This window comes from Sphaeramia orbicularis, chromosome 10 (genome assembly GCF_902148855.1).
Source record: "Sphaeramia orbicularis chromosome 10, fSphaOr1.1, whole genome shotgun sequence".
In the NCBI taxonomy this organism is placed as follows: domain Eukaryota; kingdom Metazoa; phylum Chordata; class Actinopteri; order Kurtiformes; family Apogonidae; genus Sphaeramia; species Sphaeramia orbicularis.
The window spans coordinates 25,125,238-25,146,007 of NC_043966.1; the positions used below are offsets into that span (position 1 = coordinate 25,125,238).

At 37.6% G+C, this 20,770-nt stretch overlaps 1 protein-coding gene across 3 annotated transcripts; it reads right to left on the minus strand.

Moving 5' to 3' along the window:
* Positions 1-1,743: 1,743 nt before the first annotated feature.
* slc24a6a (solute carrier family 24 member 6a) lies at positions 1,744-19,837 on the minus strand. Of its 3 annotated transcripts, none has more exons than XM_030144845.1 (17): positions 19,322-19,837; positions 18,932-19,024; positions 15,968-16,044; positions 15,776-15,850; positions 14,514-14,598; positions 12,981-13,084; positions 12,610-12,684; positions 11,626-11,651; positions 11,478-11,531; positions 11,251-11,387; positions 10,651-10,820; positions 7,685-7,946; positions 6,305-6,471; positions 6,100-6,214; positions 5,717-5,829; positions 5,353-5,418; positions 1,744-2,599 (listed from the first exon to the last, which is right to left on the minus strand). In XM_030144845.1, the coding sequence occupies exons 1-17, from the start codon at positions 19,428-19,430 to the stop codon at positions 2,489-2,491; spliced, it is 1,839 nt and encodes a 612-aa protein (XP_030000705.1). In that variant the 5' UTR covers positions 19,431-19,837; the 3' UTR covers positions 1,744-2,488. The 3 variants fall into 3 exon arrangements, with proteins under 3 accessions (XP_030000705.1, XP_030000704.1, XP_030000706.1); XM_030144844.1 differs by having other exon boundaries at positions 18,932-19,033; positions 19,322-19,836; XM_030144846.1 differs by having other exon boundaries at positions 10,732-10,820; positions 18,932-19,033; positions 19,322-19,835.
* Between the last annotated feature and the right edge of the window lie 933 nt (positions 19,838-20,770).

Sequence of the window (20,770 nt, forward strand, 5' to 3'; positions counted from 1 at the left end):
TTCAGTTTCTGTGGTTCTGTATTATTTAGCTCATCATCAAAGCTCCAACTTAGAAGTGGAAAGTCCTGCACCTAAATATATATTTGAGACTTGTGTACTTGAGTATTTTTTTATACAGCATCATACTTCTAAACATCTCAGAAGCTTCTTCCTCTACCAAATGTCCTGATTTTAACTGGAGGATGTTTTTCTCTAAAGGTTAAGTTTCTCCACTTTTTTAGGGTAAATCCATTTTTGAAAGCCTTCTTGGATTACTGGAAAATATATTGTGAAGAAAAAAGAAAACAAAACCTTTTTATATAACTGTTATATACCATTTTGACCATTTTACTACAGTGACCTTTTACTTTTTGGATTATTTTTCTGAGAATACATACAAAAGGTTTTAGACATTTTACTTGGAGTATTTACTGACGTATCTGAAGACCTCCCGATGCAAAAGATGAGTTAAAAAAAAGATTTGCTCCTTATGATTGAAATGACTAATCTCTCATTTCTATATAACAAAAGTGAAAAAATAGTTCAGAATACCATAGCTGTAACTGATAATGTGCAGATGTTTGGTTTTCTGTTGTATTGTTCTGTGGAACTGTCCCAGGTGCTGAAGTTCAGCAGGTATCAGCCTCACAACAGCAGCAAAGACAAGACCTGTTGGACCAGGGTGTCCACAGGTGGCAGATACTGAAGTTTAAGATCATTTTTAACCAAATTCAACACTGATTTTTGGATAAATCATGAATGTGCTTATGTTACCCTAACAGTATTTAATGTATTTGGATAATTATGTATAAAGTTTTAGTTTAACCCACAAAGACCCAGTGCTACATTTGTGGCACTTCCCAAATAAATTTTTCTCTGTTTAACCTTTAAGTAATTTATTACTATTTACTATATTATTGTGTGCATTTGGCATTTTTTCAGTGGCAACCAGGTATTTTCCTATATATAATTAACTGATCATGTACGTGTTCTGATTAAAGTTGAGAATTACTGTATCAGAAACAGAGAAAACTGAAGAAAAAGTTACTTTATCAGCAAAGATATCAATAACTGAACATAAACCAAGCATTTCCATCCACTGTCATTGATCCAACTCCATGGGTTTTACTGGTTAATCAATGTTGTAGAAGATGACGGTGTTTTCACGTTAACTACGTGGCCTCTGATCATCCAAATGGGTCATATCTGATGACCATGAAAAGAATACAAACTGCATTTTACATTAATTATTTACATGTATTGATAGGATTAGTTGATTGACAGTTATTAAACAGTTTAGATCAGTCCATGTTTTTGGTCGCTAGTAGCTGTTTGGGTCTTTATGGGTTAAAACCAGGTAAGTGTCACCTTTGAGCCTTAACAGATTTCACAAATTGTTTGTTATTTGACATCATGGACTAGGACTTTTTTGGATAGTGCTGTATACCACTTATTCTAATCATGTAAAGGACATGCCGATACCTTAACTTGTACTGTAGTCAACTGTGTCCAAACATCTGCAACTATTATTACTTTAAATATTCATCCTGTTGTACATAATATGAGCATATTTTCTGTAAACACTGTGTATGCACACCTGTCATCTATTATGTCTCTTATTTGTTATACTAGGCTATTTAAATAAAACTAAACTGAATTACCTCATTTAGTTTATTTGCAAGGGGGCGGAAAAATATCAAACATGAAGAAGTGTAACAACAATGTGACCTACTGTATTTCTCTTAAAAAAAAGAAAATCCGCCCTCACAGAACACAGCGTTTTATTGCACTCAACAGCATACACCTGAGGACTCGCTCCAAACACAGACACCCGAAAACACCTTACAGCACACAGTCAACTTATTTCAGCACAAAACCCACAAAACCTCTGTGCTGAGAAGCTTTTAGGAAAGAAGGGGCCTACGTTATGTACAAGGCCAAGACAACAGTGGCTTAGTGCAATTACCTGGTGCGTGTGAATCAGCCATGCTATGCCATTAACAACACACAAAGGCGTGACATTAAAAAGATACATAAAATAACTGCACAGATTGAGAAGCTACTACAGTATATAAACATACATCATCTGGTCATTGAGGTTATTTGTGGCAGTCAGAATGTAATAATAAGTAAACTAATACACTTTGGGGTTTCTTAATGCTGTAGTTAGAATACAAATTTAATACTCTATAAATTTGTTGTGAGATATAGTGCATTTTCATTTGGGTTGGGTTTCGCAAAATTCAGGCTGCAGGTGCTTCGTATAAAACTATGTAAAATACTCATTTATCAAAGGGACACAAGGTTACTTTCAGGCAGCCAGTGTTGTAATAACGCTGCTCAAACATGTACAGCCACGTACAGTGAAATGAAATGCTAATTCATCTTTCCGTACGCTTGATAAATAATGGCAGCAGTGAAGGTGGAAGTACTGAACCAGTTCTGTTAGTCCATGTGTTGGAGTAAATATGTGTGCGTCCATTTGTATGTAGGTGTTCGTGTATGTTTTCTACAGCCTTTCAAAGCCAATGGAACAGAGGAGGAAGATGGCGTAGAGCAGCATCAGACAGAGTCCCAGCCGGCGGTCCAACTTCCAGCGGTTCAGATGGACACACAGGACCTGGACGGGGATTAACACACACAAAGAGAGAAAGGATCTGGTTTCACTGCAGCTGAAATCTAATAAAAAAACAAGCTTCACTTCCTTGTATCTCGAGTGTGAGTTCCAAGAAAAAATAGCCAAAGAGATAACAAAAAAAAAAGCAGGAGGCAAGACATCAGTGAAAGCAAGAATTAATCAGGATTAATGCTGGATCTGGATGGATAGATTTTAATATGCAAACATTTGCTTTTAGAAATTATACAACAAGAAGGTAATCATGTATAAGTTAACACTAGATCAGAGGTGTCAAACATATAGCCCGTGGACCAAAACCTGCTCTCAAAGGGGTTCAATCTGGCCCATGGAATGAATTTGCAAAGTGAAAAAACTTTAAGTTAAATGCTATATTTCTCAGTTCGAGATGCCTTTTACTAAATGTTGTGTGCCTTTGTACATCTACTGTGATTGGTAAGTTGTAATGCACATGTGTAAATGAAAAGCTGAAGTATAATATTGTCAGAATTGCATTTGTTTTTCTAAACAAATTTCTGGTCGTTCATGGAAGTGCAGGTTATTCACAATTTTTTAAAGGATAGTTTGTAAATGTAAACATTTTCCTTAATGTAATTTGACTTTTTTTGCACTAAAACAAAGAGAAAAAAAAGAAGTTGTCATTATTTATAAGTTATTATGCTATTATGTTACTAGCCCACTTGAGATCAAATTGGACTAATATGAGTTTGACATCCATGCACCACTAGTAGTGATCTTTGTCAAGATGGGAGGGTCAACTCCATCTGAGCAGCTTCTTCTCATCTACCCCCCCGAAGCTCAATTGTGGACTCAGAAATCAATCTCTACGTGCCATTTTGAAGACTGTCTCCATTTTCTAAAATCCACATCCAAGGACTGAGGAGGCTGAGGAGATGTGACACACGTCTGGATTTAACTAATCAGGATTTAAGAAATTAATGTTTTCCTCAATTTTAAGCTACATTAGTAATTCTGAATGATCAAACGTGCGTATTAAATAAATGTATGACACCCTCACATTCTATTACCCGAACACACATCTGTCCATGGTGTTCCACGCATCATAGTTAACCATCTATTTAAAAAGTTACAAGGTGAAGCTTTTTCCACTCGCATCTCTGGTGGGAGGAACAAGTAGTTGAAGTATGGAGTCGAGGCGAGGATCTGAGGAGCTCCAACTTAAGACGAGACATGGTGTCTAGTCTTCACTACTCTGAATTTTGGGTTATTAGCATTACTGCGGATAGGCTAGAGGTCTGGATAAAGTCTGTTTTTACTGATTCTTAAGAGTCTTAAACAGAAATATTCAGTTCATTCACTTAAACCTGCAGAGGTTTGTGCAAAACATTTTGATGACATCACAAAGCTCTGATGTTGGACTTAAATATTCAGAATGCCTTTGTCTGCGATGCCCATGAGTGACTGTTTGACCATGTGGTGGATGTGTGTCCCAGTGGGCATGTCAGACACATCCCAGCTTATGTATCTTCTTGTTATGGACATTGGTGAAACTATAATGCTCATTTTGCCAAGTTACCTTGTTCTACAGGGTGGATCAGAAAAAAGTAGACTCAGAAAAAAGAATATAAAACCAAACTGTGGAGACATTTTGAAAATCTGGTCATATGTGTTTATTAACCATGTAATTCCATGTAATTGAAGTGTAAGGGTTAATATGAGATCTGTCGCCATGGATGACACGTTCCATTGGTTTTTAACTTGCATACATAAAACAGGAAAAAAAAATTAACGTATTAATCCCCTGCCATCGATACAAAGATTTCACACAAACTGAAAATTAACTGAAATCTGCTCAGTGAGTCAAGATTTGAGTTTTACACTTCAGGATTTGAATTGAAGGCATACTCTTTTGTTAGTCGAAGGATTTCAGCACGTTTAGTCTTCCACAAGGGCCTGTTTCTTGCCATGCATATTTGTGCCCTCCTCAACATATCTGTGACGGCACGCCTAATCATGCCCCTGTTCTGCCTCAGGAGTTCCACTTCGGCTGTGATGATGCAATGAATTACGTAAGCTGACTGAAATGTTTCAAATTTCAGATGGTCAGCTCAAAACAAGCTTAAAGAATCCTCACTAACAGCATTAACCCCTTGTGTTTGGCATGATAGATAAAACATTAACGTGACGTCATTAACGTGAAATCTTTGTATTGATGGTAGGGGGTGAACATGTCATTATTTTCCTTCTGTTTTATGTATGCAAGTAAAAGACCAATGGGATTTGTCATCCATAGCAACAGATCTCATATTAACCCTTACACTTCCATGCGTAAAATACTTTTATTTTGCACAATTCAAATTAGTGCTGTTCACTGAAGCATGAAAACTGACCCAGGACACTGGCGTCAGTCAGGGGAGAATTACATGGTCAATAAACACATATGACCAGATTTTCAAAATGTCTTCACATTTTGGTTTTATGTTGTTTTTTCTGAGCCTGCTTTTTTCTGATACACCCTGTATTTTCTGTTCTATTATCTTTAGCATTCACTTAATCATAGTATGTGTTAATTAAATGCATGTCGGTTTGACAACGCAACTGACACTTCAAGTGAATTAATAGCAGTACTGTGTTACTTTCCACTGCATTGTTAATGATTTCTCATAAGACCACCCCTCAGCACAGCCCTAAAAATGGAATTCTGGTTAGCCTGGATCAGAATAAGTGAATAATGAACACCAGAGCTCAGTTAAGGTGGAAGGAGATGAAATACTCACAGTAAGTGTGACTGAGGCCAACAGCAGAATCACAGAGTACACCAGGCCTTTGCTGTTGATTGTCACCTGAAAACAGAGCAGTAACAGGTTATTTCACATCATAACAAGCCTTGTGTCAGTTTGTACATCATGTGCAGTCATTTGTTTTACTTGTTAAATCAGTGAATTACTGTATGGCTTGTTTCATTGACAATATTGTGTTTTAAAATGTTTTACTCTGAAGGACTGAACAACACTGACACATTTCTTGTTTTTGTTACTGGTTTAAAAGGCAAATGTTCCCACGTCTGAACATGTACATCTGCAACAGTTTTCAGTCACTGGACCGAGTCTTATATGATGAATCATCAGGTTATCAGCGTACCACTGATCCATAGCTGACTATGAGAGTCCTCAGTGCCCAGGGGAAGCCCAGACCCAGCAGCACATCGAAGATGTTACTGCCGATGGAGTTGGACACAGCCATGTCCCCCATACCTACAGCAAACACACAAAGACAAAAAAGTCGTGGATTTAAAACCTGAAGTTGTACACCTTCACCAAAGACTGAGCTGTAGTTTACATCAGTGTCTGTCCAGACTCAAATATGTGATGAAGACCTAACTTAACCCATAATCCAAGGCAAGTCTCAACCCTTAATCTCAGTGATTTACATTGTGGTGTCTTAATGTGCCAGTACTCTTGAGTGTGTCACTGGGTTTCCCTTCCTATAACACAGGAAAAACATGGGCACAGACACACACAGACCTTGTCGGGCGACAATGAGGCTGGCCATGCAATCCGGGACACTGGTACCCGCTGCCAGGAAGGTGATGCCCATGATGACCTCTGGGATTCCAAGTGTGTGGCTGATTATGGTCACCTAAACAGAAAACAGATCTAGTTTGCAGGTGCATGTGTATTTATTTGTCTTTGTCTTTATGAATGTGAGTTTAAGGAGAGTGTTTCGTACCATCCAGACCATGAGGTAGGAGAAGAGGGCTATCCAGAGTGTGGAGGACAGGAAGGTGAGCAGGTACCAGCGCTCCCACCGAGGCATGTTACAGTCAGGGATGCTGCAGTAAAGCAGGACACTCAACGGCCAGGAGAGCAGCCACTTGACACGCACACACCAGCCATCTGACAGCATCACACTCATGGTTAATGTTTGACTTAGAACACAGCTGCTGAAAACAACCCACCAATAATGAATGCATTCACTGAAAACACAACTCAATGCTTGAGCATTTTCTTGGTCATGACATATCTTGTTTTATTTGATCTGAAACAACTAAATTACTAAATGTATACCAGTATTTTTTTCTCCTTTGGCCCCATAAATCCTGTCCACTTCAAAATGCATTAAAACTTGTGCAGTACTGTCAAGAACATGAAAACCCAACAGGCAGCAATTTAACCAAGTAAAGCTATTTTAATGTAACACACTATGGCTAAGACATTAGTTTTCCCTGTGCACAGTTACTCCACAAACAACAATTTCTAAATATCTTCACCCTGTAACATAAGTAAACTTTTTGCATGAATGAGTTTAGGAAACACTCATCAATATGTTGACTAGACCTAACACAAGCCTGTGCCTGTATGTTTGTAAGTTCACACATTCACCTTGTGAAGACTCACAGCTTTTTAATTTACAGTATAATCGCAATTAGTCATTTCCCACATGAACAGTGTTGGGTTGGGTGTATAGTGGTCAGTGCTATCCGTGTGTTTGTTTGTGATTATTTTTACTCCATAAGTCCATAATAGATAAAGTTAAGATGATGAAACTCTACAGTAATGTTGACCATGACCCACCCTGGTTATCCATAAATTTTAGAGACAAAAGGTCAAAGTTCAAGTAAATCTCTATACAGTATATGCAGTCATAGTGATTCAGAGTCACTAACTGAAGTTATATTGTTTTAATATAAATGTATACTATACGCCATATTTTAGAGAATAGTATACTATCTAATGAGTTAGATACTACAAACAGGTGCCAGGTGTGGGTCTGCAATTCTTTTTGAATGCAGTCTTGCTCACAGTTACAATAAACAAAGGTCAACCAATGCAATCATTTAATCACAAAAGGTTATAACTCAAAGGTCTGGTGTTTTACATTATAGAAAAATTCACATTTCAAAATGATCAGTAATCTTTGTATTTTCTTTGATAACCAAGCTGGTAGACATAAATGACACTCACAATATTGTTCATATTAATTGCAATATGGCTTTTTCATTAATCTATGCAGCTCTAATTTACAATATGAAACTAAAACTCACTCGCTTAAATGTAAAGACAAATTGTGTTTTATTGCATCTGTGCATGTGTGTCTTTGTTTGCTCACCTGGAAAACTGAAGGGTTTAAAAGCAGCATTCTCCTCCTCCCCGTCTTCCTGTTCTTCCTCTTCCTCCTCTTCCTCTTTAGGCTGTGCTCCCCCTCTTGTCTCTCCTCCAGTCTCTTTACCCCTCTCCCTCTCTCCCTCCAGTGTTTGTCTGTCTCCCTCGCCCACTGTCCCATTCTCTCTCCCCCATGTCCCGCTGGCGCCCTCATCCCCAGCGGCGCCCCCTTCCTCCGGACCGCCCCGAGCCCGGATCAACCTCTGCCTCTGTGGGAGTGGAACAGGACACAGAAAAGAAGATAAAATGACATGACGAATGCCGCAGCAAGTTTGTGGAAATGACTTGATTTTGGAGTTGACTGCAGATAACAATATGAGAACTGGCAGAGGGAGTGATTAGGGCAGCCGGGCGTGTCCTCACATTCACCAGAGGGGATTTGGAAAGTGTTGATCAGGGGCATGGCAGAGAGCGGGGCAGCATTGGCAGTCACACTTTAATTTGGCAATAGAAATGGGAAGCACACAAGCAGGAGAGCTGAGAGAGTGAGGAAGCAGATTCGAGGATTGAGTGCTTGTCCCCTGTTGTGTCCGGGATAATGTGATGCATTGGGCAGCAGAATGTGTGTGTGAAGGGGATTATTAGATTTAGTCACAATGAAGAGATGTTACCTGGTTTGACAGTGTCCATCCATCCATCCATCCATCCCTCCATCTACCTATCTACCTATCTATCTATCTATCTGTTTCTGCTTTCTTAGATGGATTTGCTCAGAAACTGATGCTAGAAAAACTACATCAATAAATCATGGACAACTTTAATAAATCAATAGGGGAGCTAAAATGATAATTACTATGAACAAATGAAGATATTGGACAATGGATCAATACTGCAATATCAATACCTCCAAGTTGTGAGCTTTCTCTTCTCTAATTGATTCTCATTTTAAAACATTGATATTTAAAGTCAGTGATTTGGACTCGGTATTTTATCATCAGCACCAGGGTCGAGTCTAAACAAAACAGGAACTTCTTTTCCCTCTTCCTGTTGCAGTATTATGTAAACCACAGCTTTATAAATATGTGAGTCATTTAGGACATTGTTGACACTGATAATGTCTGACTGTGAAAGTAGTCATGTGTGGAAATGTCAGAACAGCAGTGATGCTGTAAGTGATGTGTGTAGGAGGACTGTGAGGTACTGTGGAAACACCACAAACCTTATTAAGAATCTGAGACTCACAATACAGAATAAGATGAGGATGTGAAGAGGAGGCGAGAGGTGCTGCTGAGTGAAGACAGACTTCAATCAGTACATATTTGGCAGCAACAGGAAACAATGTTCAGATAAAGACAGAACGTGTCGCCAACTACAGGAAAGTGATTCACATCTGTTGAGGTTTTAGTTTGTGTGTTGATTTTGACAAAAGGAGTCCCCAACATTCTTAACCCATTAAGACCCAACCATCCACTGATGACCAAAATCATCTACTGATGTAAATATTTAATACATGTTGACCCAGTAATCATACCAATACATGTAAATAATTGATGTAAAATGCAGTTTGTTGTCTTTTCATGGTCATCAGAGGCTCTGTAGTTACCGTGGACACACCGTCATCTTCTACAACATTGATTCACCAGTAAAACCCATATAGTTGGATCAATGACAGTGGATGGAAATGTTTGGTTTATGTTCAGTTAATGATAGATTTTACTAAAAAAAAGTGATGTTTTCTTCAGTTTTCTCTGTTTCTGATATAATAAACACCAACTTTAGCTTTTATGAACATCTACATGATCAGTGATTTAAATATGGGAAAATACATGAATTTTGATTAAAAAACACAAAATACAGAGGATAATATCATAATGCATGGTGATAAATCACTTAAAAAAAACATTAAATCTAGAGGAAAATTCATCTGGGAGCTGGCAAAAGTAGTACTGGGTCTTTATGGGTTAAAAATACAGAATTCTGTTCTATCTAAAGTAACATATACAAATATGCCAGTGCAATAAATGCATATAGCTGTGTATGAAATAATGAAATAAATAAATAAATAAATAAATGCCAACATAAACAGCTATATAAAGCAGTGGCTGCCACTTTTGTGCTTACCTTTAAGAAAGACTATTCCAATTATTTTCATTTTTGAGATGTTAAAATAGCTGTTCAGGGATGATAATAAAGATGTGGTTCCAGTGGAGAATCAGTTTCCTAAGGGCTGTACACTGATAACTGTAAGGTTAATTATCAGTTCATTTTACTGATGCTGGTATATGTTTTGTGTATGTCTGGTGTGCAATGTTTTAAGACTGATGCATATTTGATACTTGAAACTTATATGAAATGAGCAGACACAGGTCACAGCTTCATTTCACAAATAAGGATGACATCAAGTGCAAGTGTAATGGCTGTAAAATGATAATTGCAAGTATGTGCTGAAACACCAAAAACTTGCTGAAAAATCTGTCAATTTAATATTTTTTCATGTGTAGCCAACACAGAATATTGTTAAGAATCAATAAAAGAATACTAACAAATCAGACTGATAGCTGTGGTCAAGCAATGGCATAGGAAAGAAAAGGATCATATCAGTTATGTATTGGATCATAAAGACACACGAATAACCTCCAAACTAAGGTGAACTCTATCTGTTGTCTTCAGATTCCGCTTTTGCTTCGTAACACAAAATGTGTTGACGTATTTCTTTCAGCACAGAGTTATTGGTGTCTTAGTAATGCAAACATATCACCTTTACAGTCCTGCAAAATGAGAAAAAACGCAACACGCTTAAATTGTCTACAACCTGGTTTTAACTCCACCACAGGGCGCATCGTGTGACACATTAAAAGTGAAATATTCATGTCAACGAGTTGGCAGCTGCGCTTTAAATACCCACCGACCTATCCAAAAAAAGCCTGATGGGAGCTTGACGTAAAGTAAAGGGTGTGAGGGCGTGCAGTGTACCTCGCTGATGACCATGCGTCCTGCCATGCGCAGGCGGGTGAAGGGGGGGAAATGCGGGGTGATGAGAAGGCGGAGGCTTGCCTCTGAGAAGGAGAGCTGGTGGGGATGCAGGTTCAGAAGTTCATCCACCATCACCACCCCTGAGTCCTGACCGGCCACCACACACGAGTCTGAAGAGGGACAGGGATAATTCAACGTCAGAATCAGAATTGCTTTTATTGGCCAAGTATCTTCAAAAGAATACAAGGAATTTTACTCCATTTTTTAAAAACTATGCTCTCTCTGTACAACATTGTAAACAAGCACTGAAAAAACACAACTGAAACAGATATAAAAACAGACATAAAACATGCATTCAAGGCAGAGTGTGAGTAATAAAGCACACAAACAAAACCAGAAAATAGGACGGAGAGAAAAAAAGTCCCTGTCCATCACAGTGGACTAGTTCTAATTCAGCTCGTCGTGAATCCACAAGGAGCAGAAATGAGTTTGACTGGCAGCTTAAACTGTGCCACTAGGTCTGTTGAATGCAGCTCTGAGACTGACAGAACTTTCAGATTTATTTTTACAGCATCCACAAGCAAACACAAGCTTTTGTACCTGGCTTCAGCGGCACCATGTCGTTGTCACAGTCTCCGATGTTTCCAACAGCAGTCGTCCGTCGCAGGCTGCTCAGGCACGGCTGACCTCCCATGGTGCAATGTGTCTCCACCAGGTTGCACAGAGATCTATTGAACCTGCACAACAGACATCACACACACAGATACTGCATCTGTCACGGCCATATGATGCTATGCAAAGCACAGACGAAGAGTAAAAAGACTCACTTCATGATGATTATATAGATTCCATACATAGAGATCAGGATGATCGTCTCCCACCTGAGACGTGTACAAACACATTCATGAATACCACTTTTAACACGTCAACTCAAACAATTATTAGTTAAGTATAAAGCTTTTCATCATGTCTTACCACAAAACCTTTTCATCATAGATCACCTGCAAATAAAACCAAAATCAACTTTACGTTTAAAAACAGATTTTTCTACTTGTAAACATATTAGTGTTCTGTAGAATGATTAAAAATCTGCATCATGATATTTAAGATTCTAGTGGTTTTGCTGTGAATCCCCTTCTTTTATATAAATATATATTTTAACATGACTGGGCCTTTACACACTGTAGGTTTTTGGGGTTCCTACAGGTTTCTACAAATTAAATTTAAGTTTCTTGAGACCTTTTAAGACTACTTAGAACAAAATTGAATGCCCATTTCATGATCATACAAAAACTAACGGCTGCACATGTTGGGCTGAATGTTCTGTGATAATTTCTCACCGGGGGCTGCGGTTAGTGATAACTGGTTCCTAATTTCAGTATAAATTGTTGGTTTGAAATGGGCGGGACTGAGTCGACTAACGATACTTTCTTTGCAGCTTGGACATTTAACAGACACATTTAAACACAATACAGCCAACAAGTTTATGGCAACATAATGTAGGACCTACCATATCAAATTTAAAGACCTTTTAAAGACTTTTTAAAGGTATTAAATGCAGATTTGTAAATTCAAGACTTTTAAGACCCCCAGGAACCCTGGGTTTTGTGTCAGTTCTAATGTGAGGACTATAAAGAACATAAAACATTTCAATTTGATCATGTATATAATGAAGGCTTTGATACAGATTTCTTGGTCTGTCCATATGATGCAATATATGGAGAAATCAGCACGGATGACACAGTTGCAAAAAAAATCATTAGAGCTTCTTGTGCTGACCACTATTATGTCATTTCCTGTGTATTGCTATTTTTGCTAATTAAAACAGTAATACATTTACAGTAAAATATTTAAGTTAAATTAAAACAGATCACACTGCTTTTGTGTACTGATGCAACTTTAATAGCTCCAACAACTGCAATTTTATTCTTTGTCATTTATTAATGGAGGATATCTCACCAAGATAAGCACCACTATAGACAGGATATAGAAGACAGCGTCACGAAACAACGGCCACCAGCTCAGAGAGATAGGCTGAAAGAGTGGATCCATTAGTCAATTCACAACAGATTCAATCATCTTAGTGTTGCAAACATCACTTTAAAAGGCCCACATATGTATTCAATTTAATTTTATTTGTAGAGCTCTATATCATGACAAGGTTGCCTTACAGGGCTTTACAGAATTAGTTGAATATGAAAATAAACAACAGTCAAATAAACAGTAGATGAAGGAAATGGATTAATGTCCTGGATATATAATGAAGTACTTTTTGTTTTGGTCAGCTTAAATACAGAAAAGGTGAAGTGATGTGGTTCCAGTGTTCATACCTGTCCGGCGAAGATACCACAGATGCCGATGATGACCAGGATGTTAAAAACAGCTGATCCCACGATTGTTCCCACACCCACATCCCCCTTTGTAATAAATACCCCTGAAGACACAAAATGAGAAGAAAGGGCCATATATCATCTGAAAAAATGTAATAAAAAAAAAGTGACAATTCAGGAAATGAAGGATGATATCACATTCCAATAAATATAAAGCTATAGATAATATTTCTCCTCTCTGAATGGAAATATTACATCTTCCGTTAATAAACACAGAGGCTTGGTGGATGACTGATACACTACAGACACCCTTTTTCTTTTGAGAATACACTTCATACTTTGTTATATAAAAGGATGTTTTTTTTCCGTCTCACAAATTAAAATGCTTCAATGTGAGACTTCTTTGTGGGCTCTGTTTTCTATTTTCTCTATTTTTAAAGGTGTGTGTTTTTAAATATCATTCACTATTGATCCTGCGGATTACGATTTTGTTCATCATCATACCAATGTTGAATGACAATAAAGAATCTTGATTCTTTGCTACTTTATACTGTATGTTTTCATCTACAGGGTTTCTGCAGATTTCATCAAGTTAAAAAAGGATGAAGGTTATGAATGAAAATCATCCCAGACTTACTTGCAAAGTACATTAATTAATTTAGTACCCCACCCTCTGAAGGGGAGGCAAGGGGTATTGTTTTTGGTACGGTTTGTTTGTTTATTTATTTATTTTGTAACACTCTAGCAGCAAAACTATTGGTTAAATTCATGCCAAATTTAGGTTATAGGTTGCCAGTGACCCAGAATAGATGTCATTACATTTTGGGAAAAACAGACCAAAGTTTCAATTTTTTATGAATTTTTAAAAATCTTCCCATTTACCTGAAATGGGCAAAATATGTGCAAGGGACTGGGTTTGTTGTGCCTGGCACTACTTGTATTTGACATGATTTTTAACCTCATCTTATAGAAATGGCTTTTTATGTATTGAGAAGAAAGGAAACACACACTTTAACCGACATAACACAAAATAACACAAAAGCTGGGTTATGACAAACCTGCACACTTTGCAAATTTTTCCCAAAAACATATTTCAGAGTGACACCAAAGTTAATTCAATTTTATAGAAGTAATGTTAGTTACATAATCCGATTGATTTTTAAGACCTGTTATTCTAAACTTTTGATTCACATTCATATTAAGACTTATTACAGAGTCACAGAAACGTCGTATCTGAATCTACATTTGCAAGAAATTGACTGATGTTATAAAAAACATATAAAACAATGTGTTCCATGGCATGTGTCAGTAAGTTGGCAAAGCATCTGAAAAATGATAATTGTCTTTGCTCATGTCTACTTACCAATGGAAATTGTCCAATCAGTGCCTCTGCCTACATACACTTGACTTTAGTTAGCGCTAGTCAAGTGATACATATGATTGGAGTAATCACAGGTAAGTGGAGCGCTGACGGAGCAATCATTGTGCTAATCTATGAGGTTAAGTAACTGATTGGACAAGTGTCATACTGACCAATCAAAGAGGTGAAGAGCTCGGGAGCAGAGCTACCGGCTGCCATGAAGGTTGCCCCGGCAACATCCTGACTGAGCTGAAGATTCTAGAGACAGAGGAAGAAGAGCCAAACTGATGATACAGTATCTATAGTCTTTTTAACCCATAAAGACCCAAACATCCACCACCAACCATAACCATCTACTGCTGATCCACTAATCCTATCAATATATGGATATAATTAAGGTAAAATACAGTTTGTCATCTTTTCATGGTCATCAGATATGACCCATTTGGAGATTCAGGGGCTCCGTAGTAAACGTGGAAACGCTGTCATCTTCTGCAAGATTGATTCATCAGTACAACACACGTAGTTTGACAAATGACAGTGGTTGTAGATGCTTCTTTTTATGTTCAATTAATAATTTATTTTGTTGAATAAGTCTCTTTTTCCAATTTTTTTCTGTTTTGATTAGGGCTGTCAAAATGAATGTGTTAACACAGATTAATCCATCATGATGATTAATCTGATTAAAAATTTTAACACAATTAACCCATCTGCAGCGCAGAATGACTCTGAACATCTCTGCCAACACATCTGGGGCAGTTTGTCCAGTAGAGTTACCATCATGCATGCAAAAATGGGCAGTTGATCTGACAGTGACAGGCAGCAGAACCAAACTGTCGAAACTGTTGAAGGTGTTCAATAAACACGTTAAGTGCATATATATTCCCTTCTTTTGAGTCTGCTCATGCAAAGAGAAATGTGATTAATATAGACTAAAAATGAATGATATTTAATTGTGATTAATCAAAATTAATCCACAGCAACCCTGTGATTAATCTGATTAAGAATTTTAATCATTTGACAGCAGTTTTGACATAATAATCTTAGAATTTACTCTGAGCTTTTATGAACATCTACATGAATATAGCTGATTTTAACTGAAAAATGCCAAATGCAGAAGATAATATTATAATAAATGGTGATAAATCACTTGGGAGAGACAAAAAAAATAATTTGGAAGTCTGACAAAACTAGTTGAGGGTCCTTAAGGGTTAATGTCAGATCATCTTAAAAAAGCAGAAGTTAATTAACTTATCACACCAACAAGAGTCAAACAAGATTGTATTCTTCTTCTTCTCCAGCACTGTGGACCTCAAACATTGTCCAGAAAAATCTTTAGTAGTAGTTTGAACTACTTTAGTTTAGTAGTTTAGTATAAAGTCATCAGCTGAAAACAGTCTTAAAAAAATCTGTTAACTCCTGTGTGAGTTCATACCTCTGATACTCTTTCCAGTGATGGCACAAAGTAAACATCACACACGATGGCCAGTGCGTGAAACATATAAATAGCCTGTGAAATGCAGAAGACACAGACATTATTGGTTGTGTAATTGCGTCTGTTTTTAATGTAATAAAAGAATCCTTTCTCATTTCAAAGAGCTGAGCAGTGAGCAGAGCTGATACTCACACAGAGGACATGAAGGAGTACAGCTCCATGTCTCCTCTGCTCCAAAGTGAAGATGTCTTCAGGAAACTCATTAACAGCTGGGAAAGAGATAAGAGACAGAGACAGTGTGACTCAGTGATGGATGAAAAAGGAGGTTTAAATATTTACAACAGCCAGGAGACCTTTCATTGAGCTTAAACAATTAATCAACATTTTTTTTCCTAGTTGACCGTTTTTACTTAAAATACCCAAAGCTCTCTTCCTCCTCCTGAATTTTAAGAATAAGATTTTTTTCATCTGCGGCATCTGACTATGAGTAGATGGGCATATTTGTGATATTTCACAGATACAAATAATTAACCGATAAAGTTTAATTAATATATGAAAAACACAAGCAGAAGCCTTTAGTGTTTTGCATGTGCACACACTCTGATGAACTGGTCACAAAGTTGAAAATGAGACTGTTATTCTGACAAGCTGACATTTTTACAGATATGTGCTTCTCGAAATACACCAATACACGATGCACTGTGGGTTAATCTACTCAATAGTTTACAAAGAAGTTAATCTACAGCAACATGTGACATACACATTAATGAAGCAGTGAAATGAGCCCAAAAATGTCACATATGGGTTCGATCAAGCAGTAATGTGGACACATTTGGTGTTCAACAGTCTCTGTCATGTAAGCAGAGTAACTTATATGCATGTATTATATGTATTTGAGTAGGTATTTATAAGCACTTTATGTAACATCATGTATAACAAAATTTGGGGAGAAAAAATTTTTAAGTGAAAAATGTCAAATTACTGCTCGGTAACACGTGGACTTGAAACAGACATCAATTTTTTAAGCTTTAAGCAAACATTCAAAACATGCGGCTCTCGACAGAAATTGATATCAAGTAGGACAAAAACTTTTAGATATTATGTTCAACTATGCTGAAAATACATTTTGGAGTAAAATATTGAAAAGTCTCTGTTTTATTGACATGAGAATGCGGTAACACGTGGACAGGCTGCCATAGTAACACATGGATGACTCTTTACCATTGTATGCATCACCCAAAATGTTGAATTATTTTGTTAAACAACACAGTGTTATTTACAACTTGTGGTGGTCCATACTGATAGGTAACTTACAAATAAAGACTAATTTGTCAGTACCAGTTCAGAGATAGTCTTTTTAAATGTGATAGATGAATAAATTTTAACATTTTTTAGATACAATTTTTAGTGTCAAATTCTAGCTATATTCTTATGTCTGTGTAAAAAGTACAATCAATAAAATCGGTTATAACTTTTTTCCTACAAGTGGTATTTAAAAGATTAACAGTTCCATAAAATAGAGATCTTTAGCTAAAAAATGAGCCCACTTGATAAATGATGTGTGCAAATTTACCTTTTCATGTTGATGTTCACTTTCGCTTGATCAGACCCATATATAACAGTAAAATACTGACAAGAACCATTTTCCTGCACAATAACTACTTTTAATTGTCATATTTTAGGTGTACTTTCATAATACTTACATACCTTTACGTACTTAAAGTTTTGAATTCAGAACTTTTATAAATAGTGGAGTATTTTCACATCATGCTATTAGCACTTTTACTTTAGTGAAAGGATCTAAAGACTTCTTCCACCAGTGTATGTGTGGGTGTATGCATGTGACTTTGCTGATGTGTGTCCAGTTGTATCCATGGCAACAAGGGCCCAGACAGCGTGAGGTTAAAGTGGTGCCACAGTCATGTGACTGAACCAGTTGCATTATAATTGAGGGTTTTTTGTGTGATTTTCATTGAAATCTCTCCACTAATGACTCCACATTGCCTCTCACATCCTGGTATTTACATTGATATTTGTCTACACTTTATCCAAAAACCAGCAGCTTCTGTAAACTTAACATTCATGGGCATCTAATTTGGCTGATTTAGGTAATGCATCACAGTCAACCTCTTTCCAGCTGTAAGGGAGGGTTATATCAGACTCTGCTGTCATGCACTGCTTCACAGTCCAAACCCAAATAAACGCCGCACACTGCGCCATCAAAAAGGCTTTTATTATGAGTCGGCAGTGGAAAACAATAAACTGGAAAGCCGTGCCTGTTTCCCAAGAGATCTTACCCTCAAGATTTTCTGATTTAGTGCCGAGGCAGGATTTTTAAATGCAAAAAAAAAAAAGGAAGCGTGACACAAGTGGATCAGATCCTGCACAAGGGCAACACTGTGCATTTAGAATCATCACGAGCAGGTCTGGTGTGACAACTGACTGACAACCTGTCACATGATTTTGTTTGGACACTCTGATCAAATCTTATCATCAACAACAAGATGAAACTCTCGAAAATAGCAGAATGGTAAATGAAGGAAAGAGTCTAAGCCATTAAAGTGAATCTTTGCTGTATTTTCTGTCATATAAATCCACTTCGCTGCCTCCAAATGCAACTGTCACCACCACTGCTCCAACTCTGAGTCTTTCAAACACACGGGCGATGAGAGAGAAGCTGATGAGAGGATACTAATCAGCAGGTCATTACGACAGGGCAGGCACTTTGAAAAGCTCCAGATGCACACAGCATCCAACCAGAAATTAAGCATTCAGTTTCCTAGCAACTGGGTCCCTCAAAGGCCTAACTGTGTTTAAACAAATATGTGCAGATTTTGAAGAAATGAAGCCTGATGTCGACAGGAGAGGAGATTGATGCATGGAGGGAACAGACTGGGACTGAGCAGATTAATAGACACTGACCACACAGCATCATCACTCAGCATCAGTCAGGGTATTCAGATAGAGTACTGCAAAAACCATTCATAAAGTTTAATCCAGGATTCAGAATGGCTACAGAATTAGTCAAAATGCTCTAATATGTTATGTATTCCTGCTGATTGTATTATTTAAGACAAAGAAACAATAAATAAATAAATAAATAAGATCTCTTTCCTGTCTCATTCACATGTATAAAGATATAGCAACGTGTCTTACCAGATTTAGAAATACTGCCTGAGGTCTGGTTGTTGTCTTTCTGCTGAATGAGCTCCCTTTTGGACCAGAGGATGTTAGCATCCACAGAATGTCCTGGGGAACCTAAAGGAGGAAATACACATTCAAATAAATATACGGTTTTAGATCAAATATAATAAAGCCGGTTTTTGTATCAGAACATGAACAGCAAAACATTTGTTTTTTATTAGACCCCAATTCCCTTTTTTGTATCATCTTATTATAATAATAGTTCAGTTTGTAAATTACCAAAACTAAACATTTAAAAATCCTGAAAGACTCAAATTTGCATTACTGTGCACATCTGAGGGAAAACATAAGCCTTGTTAGTATTAAAATGTGCAGTGAAAGTGTATTTTTCCTTTTAGGCACCTGTAACATTAGCGAATTGAAGGATCCAGGCGGCTGTGAGCAGACCGACTCCGCAGACGCAGAACCGCAGGAGGAGCCGCGTCTGCCTCGGTCTCCTCGGCGCCTTCATCCCGCTAGAAAAGCCCGGTTCTCCCGCTTCAGAACATGTCGCCGAAGCCCCTCACGCAGTCGGTCCCGTTTCCACTTTTCAGACTGGATCAAACTGGACTCGCTTTTTCCTGGTTTATGTGTTCAGCTGCTCCGGCTGTGGGATCCATCCACGGTCCGGGGGTCTGGCATCAGCATCTCAGCATCCGGGAGGCGGACGGCACCGACGCAGCATCCGAAGGATCCAGCTCCAGCACAGACACAGTCAGTGATCAGCCAGCATCTCTCCGGAAATACCCCCTCGACTCAGGCCTTACTGCCCTAAATCTGACTCCCCCTTTATGCTTTTCCGTCTGGGAGGGGGTGTTTTCCTGGTGTCACAGACAAGACCACCAGGGAGCGCCTTTAGATGGGTGGGTGGGGCGATGGAGAGACACTGGAAACACAGGGAGGCATGGACCCTAACGGGGAGGGGTCACATAAAGTCCAGTATGAGCACAAGTGGGCCACACCAGTAAAATAATAGAATAATAACCTAGAAATTATGTCAACTCCAAAATTTTCTCTATGCTAACAGTATAATTACAACAAGGAGAATGTTTGCATTTACAAACTATCCTTTACAAAATATGAATAACATGAACAACCTAAAATTTCTTTTGAAAAATAAGTGCAATTTTAACAATATTACATCTCAGCTAATCAATTACACATGTGCATTACAATTTACGGATGACAGTGGATCTACAAAAGCACAAAACATTTAGTAACAGGCAGAATATTGTTAAAATTGCACTTAAGACTCTTTAAGACATTTCAGATTGTTCATGGATGTTTAGGTTATTCATGTTTTTTGTGAAAGGATGGTTTGTAAATGTAAACATTTTCATGTAATTTTTCTTTTTTACGCTAAAACAAAGAAAAATTAGGAGTTGTCCTTATTTATGGGTTATTATAATAGTATTTTACTGATCCAACCCACTTGAGATCACACTGGACTGTATGTGGCCCCTGAACTAAAATTATTTTGAGCCTTGACTGTTAAATATCAAACAATTTCATCCCATGGATCAGACTGGACCCTTTGGCAGGACAGTGTTGGACTATGGCTGTATGTTTGACACCCCCCCTTTAACATGTGCGTGTAAAGGAAAAAGTGTAAAGTAAAAACATAATGGGAACATAATAAGCTCTAACCCTGTTATGAAAAAAATCTGGTTTTTCATTGGACATTTATGTAATTTGTGGTGAAATATGTAACATTCCACTATTAGGAGCAATGAACCACTTTCCTACAGTTCCATCTTTTATTATGGAGAATTTATCACTGTGAAAGTAATTTGACTAGAGGTAACAACACAA

Bases quoted from the DNA above. Each gene is read 5' to 3' on its own strand.
- slc24a6a (XM_030144844.1), bottom strand. From the start codon at position 19,430: ATGAAGGCGCCGAGGAGACCGAGGCAGACGCGGCTCCTCCTGCGGTTC. The intron at 12,685-12,980 runs GTATGAACACTG...CCACTCTTTCAG, and splicing joins GTGGTATCTTCGCCGGACAG to CCTATCTCTCTGAGCTGGTG. The intron at 5,830-6,099 runs GTCTGTGTGTGT...TGTTTGCTGTAG, and splicing joins CCTCATTGTCGCCCGACAAG to GTATGGGGGACATGGCTGTG.